The sequence below is a fragment of the Triturus cristatus genome, chromosome 6 (genome assembly GCF_964204655.1).
Source record: "Triturus cristatus chromosome 6, aTriCri1.1, whole genome shotgun sequence".
NCBI lineage: Eukaryota > Metazoa > Chordata > Amphibia > Caudata > Salamandridae > Triturus > Triturus cristatus.
Window position 1 is genome coordinate 339753786 of NC_140589.1, and position 14230 is coordinate 339768015.

Consider the following 14230-nt stretch of genomic DNA (forward strand, 5'->3'; position numbering starts at 1 on the left):
CCCTTTTTGGGCCGGGCGGGTGATGGACTCTTGCGCCTTTCCAGCAGAGGTTGGGGGAAAAGTCAAGTTAAAAAATGCATATTTCTGCCCAGTCCTCTGAGATAGTGTTAACTATTGAGGCCTTAATATTCTCTTTAAAAATAATAGCGATACCACCTCCAACCTTGGTTTCCCTATCTAATCAAAGTATTTTAAAGTTGGCTGGTAGAGCAAGTGTGATGGAAAGGGTAGATGTGGGACTTAGCCAAGTTTCAGTAAGGAATCCAATCTCATAAGAGGAAAGAGTAAGTAGATCACGAAGTTCCACAGCATGTTTAGGCAGGGATCTAACATTGACAAGAAAACAGTTTGAGCTATTTAAGGGGGTGACGACGTCTTGGAGGGGAGGCTTTAGTGCACCTTTAGGAAGCACTGTTGAGGTATAATCTTTGTTATTATTAGATTCTAGAGGAGTTAGACTTTCAATGGAGGACAGGCTTTTAAATCTGCATTTTAAGCAGGCAACAGGACCTTCCAAAGATGGAAGGATAACATCACAACAGGAGGCCTTAACCTTTTGCACGTGCTCTAATACCCTCAGTTGTTCTGGGGAGTATACAGTAATTTGAGCGTACCTGTTCTCCAATATAAAAGGGGCAAGGGTTCTGGCTCCTGGTGATGGTCTGGTGCAGATGGGGGCAGATGGGCTTGCCTTTGGCACACCTTAGGCATGCAATTGGCGTGCCCGCTGTGTGTGAGCATCGGCAAGCAATAGCCGGCCAGACGTGACGTGAAGGAGAATGCTGGACTGCCAACCGGCAGCTTGCCTAAGCAAAACGAAATACTTCCTTCACAAAAACAGCACCAGCTGCAGTGGACCAGGAAGTGGAGTAACGAGGTAGGACACCCCGGGTGATCCCTAGTGAATAAGCAAATGAGGGAGATTAAAAAAAATATTAAAATAATTTAATAAAAGTGCAGAATAGAATGGATTTTTACCTAAGAGCCCGTAGTCTAAAGCAGTACGTCAACGCCGGCATCGGCAAGATATAGCCGACCGGTCGCAACATGAAGGAGAATGCTGGACTGCCAACCGGCAAACAACACCAGCCATTGTGGACCAGGAAGTGGAGTAACGAGGTAGGAAACCCCATGTGATCCCTAATGAATAAGCAAATGAGGGAGACTTAAAAAATGATTTAAAAAATGTAATAAAAGTGCAGAATAGCATGGATTTTTACCTAAGAGCCCGTAGTCTATGTGTGCGCATTTGGATGGTGTTATAAGGCGAGATACTATGCCAAATAAGTGCCCTATGACCGATCCGGCGCTGAGCAGCTCTTGGCGATACAGATATTTAAAAAAAGTTAAACCCAGACAGGATAAGAGTGAGACTGGAAGAAGATCTCACAATTGAGGGAGTCGAACAGGCTATTAGTCAATTTTATTTCAGTAGGGTGTCTGGCCCCAGTGGCCACCCGCAGGAATTTTTTTAACTTATGTTAAATCAACGTAGCCCCAAACTGCTGCAAGTATTTGAGGGGTAAGATACGAAAGGATTCTTGCCAGCTTTCACGAGACACACTAATATTGTACTAGTACATAAAAAAGAAAAAGCAGCGGAATAATGTCAAATATTAGCAAACAGGATTCTTTTTAGCAATAGTTTTATGAAGTTATGTTCACAAGTTTGAAATGTATTTTACAGTGATAGTTGTTATAACTCAACTATCAAAGTGCTTTGTCCATGTATTACAAAACAACAAATCACACTAGTTTGATGATGCAATTTTATAGAAAAAAATACAAAAGAAGTAACTGCAAATATTTTACATTGGCTATTGTAAAAAAAAAAGCAATACTGTTACGCTTTTATTGTGCAAAAATTTAAATCTGTGATAATTTTATGACATTACTCGTTACTTTTTATTCTTGTACCATCTCCTCCGATTCTTCAGTTGTTTTTTCTGAAACGTTGTTTTGAACAATCCTCGTTCAACTAAGCACACTTCTTCATGGATCAAAGAAGTTTCTATGTTCAGTAAAAATCCGAAGAGCTGCAGCAAAAAATTGTAGCTCCTTGGGAAATGTGATTCTTCATAGACAGTCCAATGCTTACATTCCCTGCCAACACAACGAGAAATAGGTACGTTAATAATCAGGAATACTCAGTGTGTTCACACAGCACATACCGCAAAATTACTATGGGAGGGAATCTTAAGAAACAATGAACATTTGATAAAACCTCTTTGCTGTACATACATGCAATATCCCAAACTTGCAGCTTGTGCTGAGAGACATATTCATTATTAAAGGCCATTGAGGGTTGATAACAAGAGCTGGGGATTTTAGTGAACGTTTTACAAGGTCATTTAAGTCATTGGCAGCGGTGGCTCCTCTGGAGGAGCGTCGTCACACTGCTTTTCAGCAGTGCAAAAAACTAAAACTAAAATGATAATAACGATGTTATTATTATTTTATTTTTCAGTGCGAGCCATGTTAAGGCGGGGCAGGACTGGGCTTTCAGAGCAGGGGGAGGAGGAAATATGTGCATTTAAGTGAGTATGACGGTTTGGGCCGGCGAAATAGTCATGCACACACAGCATGTTCTCCACCTAGCTGTATTGCACAGCCTGGGTGGCGAACATGCACAGGCTTCCACTCCCTGTCTAAGTGTCGAATCAGGGCGCTTAGACCAATCACAACGCTGCTGTTATGTTGGTGACAGCAGCGTTTTGATTGGCTTAGGTGAGTCTGTGTGCTTACGGGAGTCAGGAAGAGAAGCGGAGAGAGACGATGGAGGAGAGACGGCAACTGAGCAGATGTGTTATATTTTTCTTTACACCTCCCCTCCTGCACCGCCACCCCCGTTCTGTGCCAGACGCCACTGCTGGTCTGTAGGGAGTATATACACTCTACAAAGGAAGAATGTACTTATGTCCTAAAATGTCTGTATTGAAATAGCTTTAAAATACCTGCGGCTCTCTGCAGCTTCCCTCTGCCTCATTGCATGGCCCCTGTGGTCAATGAATGAGTACTGACTTACTTCCAAGGCCACACACGCAGGCCTACATGGTCCCACCGGCAACTCTTATCACTGAAAGTGAGATCAGTAGATGTAGTGCTTTAAATGGGAAGGTACTGAAAACCTGCACTTCTTCAATTTAAAATGGAGAGTACCAGCACTTGTCACTACTGGTGCAATACTTTTAATAGGAGAGTACCAGCACTTTTCCAATGTAAACTGGTACACTTGGATAGCGAGTACCTGCACTTATAAAGTTTCATTTAAAGCACTGAAAGGATGGAGGACGCTCTTCCACAGCCCAAACCTCTCCCTCTGCTGCTCCGTCAAACTGCTCAATTCCTGAAAATTAATTGGGTAGAAGGAAAGGAAGGGGCTCTCAGGCCTTTTATGCCCTTCCTCCCGTGGCTACTGTGCCTAGCAGCGGGAGCTCCAGGAGAATGAAGGGGAACACTCTCCGTTTCCCCCTCACCATGCAAAACAACATATTTCTAAAATTTGGTAGGGCGAGGCGATGTGCATTAGGGCCTAGGAACGTTGACGGCAGCATGTTTATGGCCTGCATCCACTCCATTGTTTTTAATGTAGCTCTTAAGTATCAAAAGTTCTTGTAAATGCATATACCCTGATGCAGCATTCCAGAAGTACTTGCCCAAGCTGCAGAGAAAGTAGAAATACCCATAGAGGAAGAGGAGGAGGCCTCTGACTGAAAGTACAATCACCACACGACTCAGCTAGCTGAAGATATTCTTGGAAATCACCTTGAGGGTCACTAGCCAAGCCACATGACCCCTGCAGTCCAATATCATCAAAGCAACTACCGATAATTGTTAACTGCTGTTGTGGAGCCTCAGAGGGGTTTCCCTGTCGACATATAGTGGTGCCTGTGCTCCGTCCCAAATGAACTGAGCATCTTTGGGGGTCAGATATTTACTTTATTCAGCTGCAGAGAGACTAAGAGGTATTTGTCTTCATAGTCCTTGCATGAGGTTGTGTAACCACTAACAGTTATTATAAAGGACAGTCTGCACACCCGTTTTAATTATGATCCACTGTTTTTTTGAAGAATACTCAGACAGGATTTTGCGTGCAGACGCGATCGTGCTAAGCCCCACAGCACTTGTCTTCGATACTTTCCAATCAAGTGTATTACGCGTTCCACATTCACGTCACACAGCAAAATAAAAATTCTTGCTCGAGTTCATTCGATATTTCATTTTAATCAAAAGTTTATCCATCATACAATCCATACGTTTTTAGTTTTTTTTGAAAATGTATTTATTACATTTTTGTTGAAAAGCATGTCAGCGAACACCAGTTACACAAAACAAGTTACTTACCTGTAACTTTGGTTCTCCAGTATTGGTAACTTTCATAGATTCCCATAGCTTGTATCATTCCCCGTCGTCAGAATGGGAGTCTCGGTACCCAAAATAACATAGCAGTAGGTACAAAAGAGAAAGAAAAAAGGCCTAGGCTTCATTCCCTTTTGTAGCATATCTACCTCTTTTTGTAAAAGAGACCAAAATAAAGCAACAACCAATCAGATTAGGAAACCAATGTGGGATCACACTGCTTCACCTCCCAGCGGGTCGCCCCTGAGCATTGTGGTCAATGCAGTTTCAACAAGCGTGTGTGCTTTCAGGATTGTCTCGAGTAATTACAAAGTTCTACTGGCCATCTCTATACACGTGTTTCTGGATCATTATCCGTCATCAGTAGAGATTAGGCATCAAATATTTGGGGTTGCAAAGCAGGCTGCCAAAGTATTCTCAGGTCATAGTACCTCTCAAGGCGCGCAGGTGCCTCTCCACGAGCTCGTCAGCTCAACCGGCTCCAGGGAGCCTTTTAAACAGGAAACCAATGTGGGATCACACTGCTTCACCTCCCAGCGGGTCGCCCCTGAGCATTGTGGTCAATGCAGTTTCAACAAGCGTGTGTGCTTTCAGGATTGTCTCGAGTAATTACAAAGTTGTACTGGCCATCTCTATACACGTGTTTCTGGATCATTATCCGTCATCAGTAGAGATTAGGCATCAAATATCTGGGGTTGCTGAGCAGGCTGCCAAAGTATTCTCAGGTCACAGTACCTCTCAAGGCGCGCAGGTGCCTCTCCACGAGCTCGTCAGCTCAACCGGCTCGAAGGAGCCTTTTAAACAGGAAACCAATGTGGGATCACACTGCTTCACCTCCCAGCAGGTCGCCCCTGAGCATTGTGGTCAATGCAGTTTCAACAAGCATGTGTGCTTTCAGGATTGTCTCGAGTAATTACAAAGTTGTATTGGCCATCTCTATACACGTGTTTCTGGATCATTATCCGTCATCAGTAGAGATTAGGCATCAAATATTTGGGGTTGCTGAGCAGGCTGCCAAAGTATTCTCAGGTCACAGTACCTCTCAAGGCGTGCAGGTGCCTCTCCACGAGCTCGTCAGCTCAACCGGCTCGAGGGAGCCTTTTAAACAGGAAACCAATGTGGGATCACACTGCTTCACCTCCCAGCAGGTCGCCCCTGAGCATTGTGGTCAATGCAGTTTCAACAAGCATGTGTGCTTTCAGGATTGTCTCGAGTAATTACAAAGTTGTATTGGACATCTCTATACACGTGTTTCTGGATCATTATCCGTCATCAGTAGAGATTAGGCATCAAATATTTGGGGTTGCTGAGCAGGCTGCCAAAGTATTCTCAGGTCACAGTACCTCTCAAGGCGCGCAGGTGCCTCTCCACGAGCTCGTCAGCTCAACCAGCTCGAGGGAGCCTTTTAAACAGGAAACCAAAGTGGGATCACACTGCTTCACCTCCCAGCGGGTCGCCCCTGAGCATTGTGGTCAATGTAGTTTCAACAAGCGTGTGTGCTTTCAGGATTGTCTCGAGTAATTACAAAGTTGTACTGGCCATCTCTATACACGTGTTTCTGGATCATCTGTCATCAGTAGAGATTAGGCATCAAATATTTGGGGTTGCTGAGCAGGCTGCCAAAGTATTCTCAGGTCACAGTACCTCTCAAGGCGCGCAGGTGCCTCTCCATGAGCTCATCAGCTCAACCGGCTCCAGGGAGCCTTTTAAACAGGAAACCAATAATCATTTATTGTAGGGTCAATGCTCGTTGTAGTTGCCAAAAGAAACTGTGAGCGTGAGACGATCATTCAACACTGTGTGTGTGGCTCCTGATCGCCAAAGTCAGATGCGCGAGACCGTGTGAGTCCACTACCTCGTCCACTGAGAGTTGAATGATCGTCTCACGCTCACAATTTCTTTTGGCAACTACAACGAGCATTGACCCTACAATGAATGATTATTACATGTATTATATGTCTGTTCTGTGTTTATGTATTTATTTTCACAGATTTTTCCCCTTTCGACGATTTGAAGGAAGGGAGTCCTAACCGTGAGTAGATGGTTATGTTCTGAGTGACCAAGGGCAGGGTACACCTTAGCGAGTGTACACCCCCCGGGTCACGTTCATTGGTCCTGACGAAAACCCGGGAATAACAACGGATGGTTGAAACATGTAGACCTTTTTTCACTTTTTACTCACAAGAAGATACTATAGGTCAATCTAACCTATCGCGGTATCCATATCATTTTTTGCATTGTCCAAATTGCCCTAGAATAAATTATTTGGATTGGGATGAATCTGGCCAATTTTTTACCAAAAGTTTCTATTCACCTTCACACAAAAAACCAGCTCCACTGTAGTCAGGTGTCGCAGCACACCTGGATGGCATTCAGCTGTCCAGGTGGGACCCTGATGATGAGGCATGTCACCAACCAGGTTGGTGAGTGAGGGGTCTTCTTAAGAAAGATAATCTCTTTCCTTTGCTCTGCGTTCCAAATACCCCTAAGACAGTTTTCTGTCTATTGGGAGTACTCCTTTGCTTTGTTTGGTATTGTATTTTCAAGGGGACCAGGAGTACCCCCTCCAATGGTCTTCCATTGCGAGAATCCCTTTCTCTCCATTTTTGTTTTGAATCTATGAAAGTTACCAATACTAGAGAACCAAAGTTACAGGTAAGTAACTTGTTTCTTACTCTAGTATTGGAACTTTCATAGATTCCCATAGCTTTTATCAGAGTAGCTAGCAGTAAGAAACACATTTTGCTTCCCTGAGACATCTCATTCTCCATAACTATATATCTACATTCCTTTTTTTTTTAAACATAAAAGTACCATGCAATCACATAAGAAAAACACATAGCAAAATGTGCAAGAACCATAACTAAGGAAGGAGGGAAGAAAGGAAAGCTCACCACTCAATGGAAGAGGTTTCCTCAGGACTGCCTGGCCCACAGCCATGTCTTCCTGTGCCAAGGTCTCCAGGCAGTAATGTCTTGTAAAGGTGTGCACGCTGCTCCAAGTCGCAGCTCTGCAGATGTCTTTAATCTGGACACCCGCAAAGAGAGACGTAGAGGAAGCCTTGGACCTTGTCGAGTGTGCTCTAATTCTGCCCTCTAGAGGCTTGTCCGCTGCAGAATGACAGAACTGTATAGCACTGGAGATCCATCGGGCAATACCCTGCTTGGACAGGGGTAACCCTTTGCAGGGAGCACTGAATGCAATGAACAATTGCGAAGATTTTCTAAAGGCTTTAGTACGGTCCAGATAAAATTTCAAGCACCGCTGCACGTCCAGCGAATGAAGTGCCCTTCCTCCGGTGTAGACGGCTGAGGAAAGAAAGCCTTGAGAATCACCGGCTCATTTAAATGAAAGTCCGAAGGCACCTTTGGTATGAACTTTGGATTAGTCCGTAGAATTACTGTATTCCTTTTGAATTGGAGGAAAGGCTTCTGGATTGTAAGAGCCAGTAATTCCCCAATACGCCTTGCTGAAGTGAGAGCAAGAAGGAATGCTAATTTCCATGAGAGGAATTTCAAATCCACTCGATGAACCGGTTCAAAAGGAGGCTTCGTCAGCTGGGTGAGAACCAAGTTCAAATGCCATGTGGGAGGCGGAGGCCTCACGGGAGGAAAAACTCGAAACAGGCCTTTGAGAAATTGCTTGACAATTCTAGAGGACCAAAGAGACGGCCCAGAGGCAGTGCGTCTGTAGCGAGAAACTGCAGCCAAGAGAACCTTGATGGACGAATGAGCCAAACCTGCCTTAGCCAAGGACAGGAAATAAGGAAGAACTTGATGAGGTTGAGACAAAAAAGGATCCACACTTTGCTGATGGCACCAGATGCAAAAGCGTTTCCATTTGAGGCGGTAAGTCTGGTCAGTGGAAGGGGCTCTAGCCTGAGAGAGAACATCCATTATTTCGTTCGAGAGAGGAAGATCTAGGTACTCTCGCTGCTCAGGAGCCATGCTGAGAGGTGTAAGGAACGAGGATCTGGATGCCAGATCTGGCCCTGGGACATTGTGAGGAGATCTGGAATCATCCGTAGAGGACGTGGAGGGACCAGAGAAAGAAGGTGAAGCTCCCTGAACCAAAACTGCCTCGGCCAAGCCGGGGCTATTAAGATCATTTTGCATGGTTCCGTCTTGATCTTTCTGAGTATCCTCGGTATTAACGGAATGGGGGGAAAAGCATACACAAATGCGCTTGACCAAGCTATCGAAAGTGCATTCCCCAGCGATACGCGATGGTGAACTTTGCTTGCGTAAGACTGGCATTTTCTGTTTTCCGGGGTTGCGAAAAGATCTATTGAAGGTTTGCCCCACTGGTGAAAAATGTCCTCCAAGACCATCTGGTTTAGTTCCCACTCGTGGCTGACGGATGAAAGCCTGCTGAGCCTGTCCGCCTTTTCGTTGAGGACTCCTGGAAGGTGTTCCGCTGTGAGCGATATTCTGTGGAGGATCGCCCCTTCCCAAATCCTCTGGGACTCCTGCGACAACGGAAGAGATCTGGTACCCCCTTCTTTGTTGATGTAATGCATGGCCGTGGTGTTGTCCGTTCGGACGAGAACCGATGAACCCTGCAACCGTGGCAGAAAAGCTTGAAGAGCCAGACGAATCGCTCTGAGTTCCAGGAGGTTGATATGAAGGAGGCGGTGCCTGGGTAACCAATGCCCGCTGACCTGCAAGTCCTGAAGCACCGCACCCCAGCCGTCCAGCGAGGCATCTGTTGTGACAACGTGAGGAGCTGGATTGCTTACGAAGGATAGACCTTGGGATAAATTCTCCTCCTGTGTCACCACAAGGCGACGTCCCTCATTGCCGCAGTAATCACCACCTTGTCTTCGAAAGAGCCGTGAACTTGTTGCCACTGCATGTCTAGTTGCTCTTGAAGAGATCGCATCCGTAATCTGCAATGGGGTATCAGAGGGAAGCATTAAGAGATCACTCCTAGAAGGGATTTGTAACGGTGTACTGAAAGACACTTTCTTTTTCTCAACAGATGAGCCAAGGACTTCAGTTTTTCTTGCCTTTCGAAGGTTGGAGAAGCCTTGTTGAGAGACCTGTCCAAGATAGCCCCTAGGAACCGTGCTCTCTTGGACGGACAGAGCGACGACTTCTCCCTGTTGAGAGTTAGACCCAGATTGCTGGACGGAGCCTTCAGCAACCAATCGTCCAGGTAGGGGAAGATTTGATAATGCTGCTTCCTGAGGAAAGCTGCTACCGGTGCCAGCACCTTGGTAAAGATCCTCGGGGAAGAACGAAGTCCAAAGGGTAAAACCCTGAATTGGAAGTGGCTCTTGGCTACTGTGAAGCGTAGAAACCTCCTATGGGCCGGATGAATAGGGATGTGAAAATACGCATCTTCGAGATCGAGAGTGGCCATGAAATCTCCCGGGTTGAGGAGACGCAAGATATCCTGGAGAGAGTCCATCCGAAAGGATTGACTGATGAGATAGGTGTTGAGCTCCTTGAGATCTAAAACGGGTCGCCAATTCTCCGGCGTCTTCTTGACCAGGAAAAACCTGAAGTAGAAACCGCCCCCCCTCTGAGACAGGGGAACCGGTTCCACTGCTCCCTTGAGGAGCATCTTATGAACTTTGAGCCTTAAGAGACGCAGATGTTTTGAAGGCATAGCGACAGGGGGCTTGGAAGGTAGTATATGAAGAAACTCCAGCGTATGACCATCTCGAATGATGTTGAGCACCCAACGGTCTGAAGTTATTCGGGTCCAGTTGTGGAGGTATTGAGACACCCTGCCTCCCACAGGTGTCAACGGGAGGAGGGTACAGTAGGCAGAGCCAGAATGCCGCTATTGTCTCTTGGAGGTGTCACGTCCCTGGCGATTCTGTTTTCCTCTAGTGTTTGAGCCTTGCCGTTGTTGGTACTGTGGGCGATATGACTGAGACGTCGAACCATAAGAAGAGTACCGTTGCTGTTGGTACAAGCCTCTGTAGGACATGGTACTCTTCCCTCTGGTCTCACGGAAAGGAACTTTACGATACTGAAGATTGCCTAGAGACCTCGCCGTCTCGGTATCTTTTTTAATGTCCAGGAGGGCATCATCGACATATTTCCCAAAAAATGCCTCACCATCAAACGGGAGGTCCAGGATCTTGTTCTGAACCTCCGGTCGGAACCAAGTCGCCCGGAACCAGCCCTGCCGACGAAGAACAGCTGCACCTGCCAGTGCACGGAAAGCTGTAGTGGCGATGTCCATGGTGCAGTCAATCACCTCCGCCGACGTAGCCTCCCCCTCCTGAAGAATTTTCTTGGCCTCCGGTGGGAGCTGTTCCAAATAAGGCGAAAGGTCGCACCACATTTAGCGATCGTACCTGCCGAGGATCGCAAATGCATTAGCTCCCCGTACTAAAAGACTCGCCATAGAGGAAAACCGTTTCCCCGCATTATCAAGGCGCCTGCCTTCTTTATCGGGAGGGGTGGTGAGTGGTGCAGAAGGATTACGTGACTTACGTTGCGCCGCCTGGGATATTACCGAATCTGGCTTCGGTTGACCAATCAAGGACGCTGGACTATCCTCAGGCGCCTTGTACTTCTTTTCGAGGCACGGCAAAACCGGAATAACCGTAGCCAGGTTCTTCATCGCCTTCAAACCCTCGTCCCAGAGATGGTCAACAACGGGAAAGGAATGAACCACTTTCCTGTAGGGCTCCTTAAAATCATACTGGAAGCATTCCGTTTGAACTGACGGCATAGGAAGCTGGAATCTACTGAAGGCTCTTTCCATCAGCTTGTGAAAACCCCCAATATTTGCCGGGGGAGAATCCACCGGATCAGGAGTAGGTGAAGCAGGATCCGGGATTACATAGTCCTCCCACTCAGCACACTGGTTAGACGTGTTGCCAGTATCCTGATCCTCATCCGAGGAATCATCATGAACATCCTGGGCCACTGGAGGTAAACCTGGACTGGAAATTTGCAGTTGTGAAACCACCTGAGACGGTTGTCCCGGAGAAAATTCTGTAGGAGCCGATGGAGTAGGCACAGTATGCACTGCAGAGAAAGTCGAAGGTGGAGGAGGAGGAGCGTGAGAAAAACTCTTCCGATAATCCTGTAACATGCCCTGGAGATCTGCCAGGAGCGAAGAAGGAACCGCAACCATACCCTGGCCTGCGCTGTCCTGACGACCATAGGATGGTGGATAGGAGTACCCAGGCGTGTAGTCGCCCTCTGAATCAGTGTCCTGACATTTAACCAATAGTTGTGAGGGACTATGGGCATAGCCACAAGAATCCTGATCATCCCCATCAGAGTCCTCTTCTTCTTCAAGCAACAGTGCGGGAGGCAAGGGGGCCACCCTCCTTGGTGATGTCATATCAGGTGTTATGTGTTTTAAGGAAATTGTAATACCCTCAGTCGACGGTACCGTCGGCGTTGAAAATGAAACCATCGTCGACGGAAGCTGCACCAAAGAGATGGCCGTCGTCGACACTGTCGTCGACGAGACCGTCGACACTCCTGCCGTCGTCATCGTCGACATCGTCATAGCTCTCGGCAGAATTCTTGCGAACTCCAGTTCATTATATATTTCATTTTAATCAACAGTTTATCCATGATATAATCCATGAGTTAATCACGAGACTGTGTGAATCCCATATGTATTAAGCATGCGGGTAATATTTAATTCGACAACATGGGCAGGTATTTTCTTTATGTTCATTGTCACAGGGAGGTTTCCAATCATGTGGGCAGTTTAAGGTCTGGGGAGGGTTTTAAGTGTAGAATGGTGAGTGGAGTTGAAATTTCAACCGTCATGATGCAGGTTGCAGCGCACACCATGTTGCCATGAAAATGGCCATTTTGCAGATAAATGCAATAAGAATGAGCAAGCATTCATTATGATTTTTTCAGGAGTAGGGTGATTAATTAGAAGGCTGGTGCGTTTATTAAGTGGGTTTCACTTTTACGAGTAACAAGTATGAACCCAGCAGGCCACCACCCCCGTGAATTTTGCGATTCCAAGGGGGTCGCAAATTGTGACCTACCTCATTAATATTCATGAGGTAGGTCATTTGCGATCCACTAGGAATCGCAGAAAGTGTTAAACACACTTTCATGCATTCAATTTTGCGATTATCTCATTGCGAATCGCAATAATTCACAATTAGGAACTCGCAAAATGGATTGTTGATGCATCTGGCCCATGGTCTCCACCAAACTGTGTCTTAACTGGACAATAAGTACAGATTTCGAGCTTATTTATCGTATTTATTTACATTTAAGAAATCAGAGTGGTAACAAGGGGGAGTTAGAACCGCAAGCGTGAAAGGAGAAGCCTAGATCTCTGTTAAACATACAGGTTTTTTCAAACTTAAGAAATGAGCTTAGCTTAGCTGAACTGCACACAGACACACTTGGTAACCTAAATTCACTATATTTTACGTATGGGATTTAAGGCTCAATGGCTTTTTCACCTTCCTACCATCTTAACTTGAACTGAAACACAGAGACTTGAACCCATTGAGCTGTCCAGTTGCACTAAGAAGCAGAACCGCTTAATAAGATGGCGATATTTATAATAGCCATGTGATGCACTGAATGCACGTCTGTACATTTCCCTAAGACTCTGTAAACGCTGTAATAATAAGGCTGACTGATCCAGAAGTCTTATCACCTAAGTGTAGTCCTTATGGATAATATTTACTGCAGGGCGAAACAGAAGTGTTTGGGGTCATATCGCAGCTTTAGAAGGTCTTCTGGGTTTCACTATGTATCATAATTGTAACGGTCCTTTTTAAGTCTAGCCTGTTCATTGTCTAAGACCCAGTGTGTACAATTAATACGCAGAGAGTGGGCTTTTGGTCAACAACTTGCTCATTACAGGATGGCTTCCTTGTCTACCTCAGTTCTCTGCTCCTTATTTGATTGATGTGGTAAGTAAAGATGACCCACAAATGTGTAGATAAGTAGTACTCTTTCTTGGAGCATCAATGCAAGGTGAGCACCAGAAGAAACTGACTTAGAATCACATCCCAGAACTTGGAAAATAAACTGCTCATACATAATGGGAAGACCAATGAGAATGAATGTAAATAACAATCATGTAAGGATATCTTCAACTATCAATAGATACATGCAAACGTAGTTACAGAACTTAGTCACAGAATATTGACTAGGAGTTACTACACATCTCCCTTCTTTATACAAAAAAACTCAAAAAATAAAATAACCAACAAAATAAAACTTAAATACATACTTCTATACATAATATAATATGCACATTACCTGTACTTAAAATCCTCACATTATTTCGGTACTATTGTGTTTCTCCTTTTGGCTCCAGCACTTTCTGATGAAACAGTAATCTCAGGAATTACTGTTTCACCATTATCAATATTGTCCATCCTAACTTCGGGGTTGAGCATATCACTTGCAAAATCAGGTTAATTAAACACACTTTAATCTTCCTTAACAATTTTACTCACAGTAGCTAATGTAGAAATACTCTACCACGTGCCACTGCTAAGCAAGGCTGACATTTTTCCTACTTTTACAATTCTCCATACTTTGGAGAATTTGGAACTCCCTTTCTTACCATGTACATACAGTTTGATTCGGACACTCTCTCCAACATGTAGTAAATTTTATTTTGAGTGTACATTTTTGTTCTTTAGTTTCCTTAATTACATTACTCTTGACTAATCATACATTTTCTTTGAGTCGCAAGTCTTACCACTGGAAAACAAACAGCTTAGATTTAATTCCTATCTTGGTTTTCTCCCTGTAAGTAACATAAAAGGAGAAAATTTGGTAGTACAATGGGTAAAAATCTGCTACATGTTTTTTAAAATCAATAGACCCTCTAAGAGTCAATTGAATGTCTTCCACTAATGTCTTGGTAAATCTCTCTATCAAACGATTCATGTTTGGTG

At 45.0% G+C, this 14230-nt stretch overlaps 1 protein-coding gene across 1 annotated transcript in view; it reads right to left on the reverse strand.

Annotated features, from left to right (window-relative positions):
• Window positions 1–1755: 1755 nt before the first annotated feature.
• Window positions 1756–14230, reverse strand: part of TAF1B (TATA-box binding protein associated factor, RNA polymerase I subunit B) — a 1023302-nt gene continuing 1010827 nt past the window's right edge. The window contains exon 15 of the mRNA XM_085610722.1: window positions 1756–2103. Coding sequence (XP_085466848.1) covers window positions 1899–2103 — 205 coding nt within the window. The 3' untranslated portion in view covers window positions 1756–1898. The remainder of the gene's footprint in view (window positions 2104–14230) is intronic.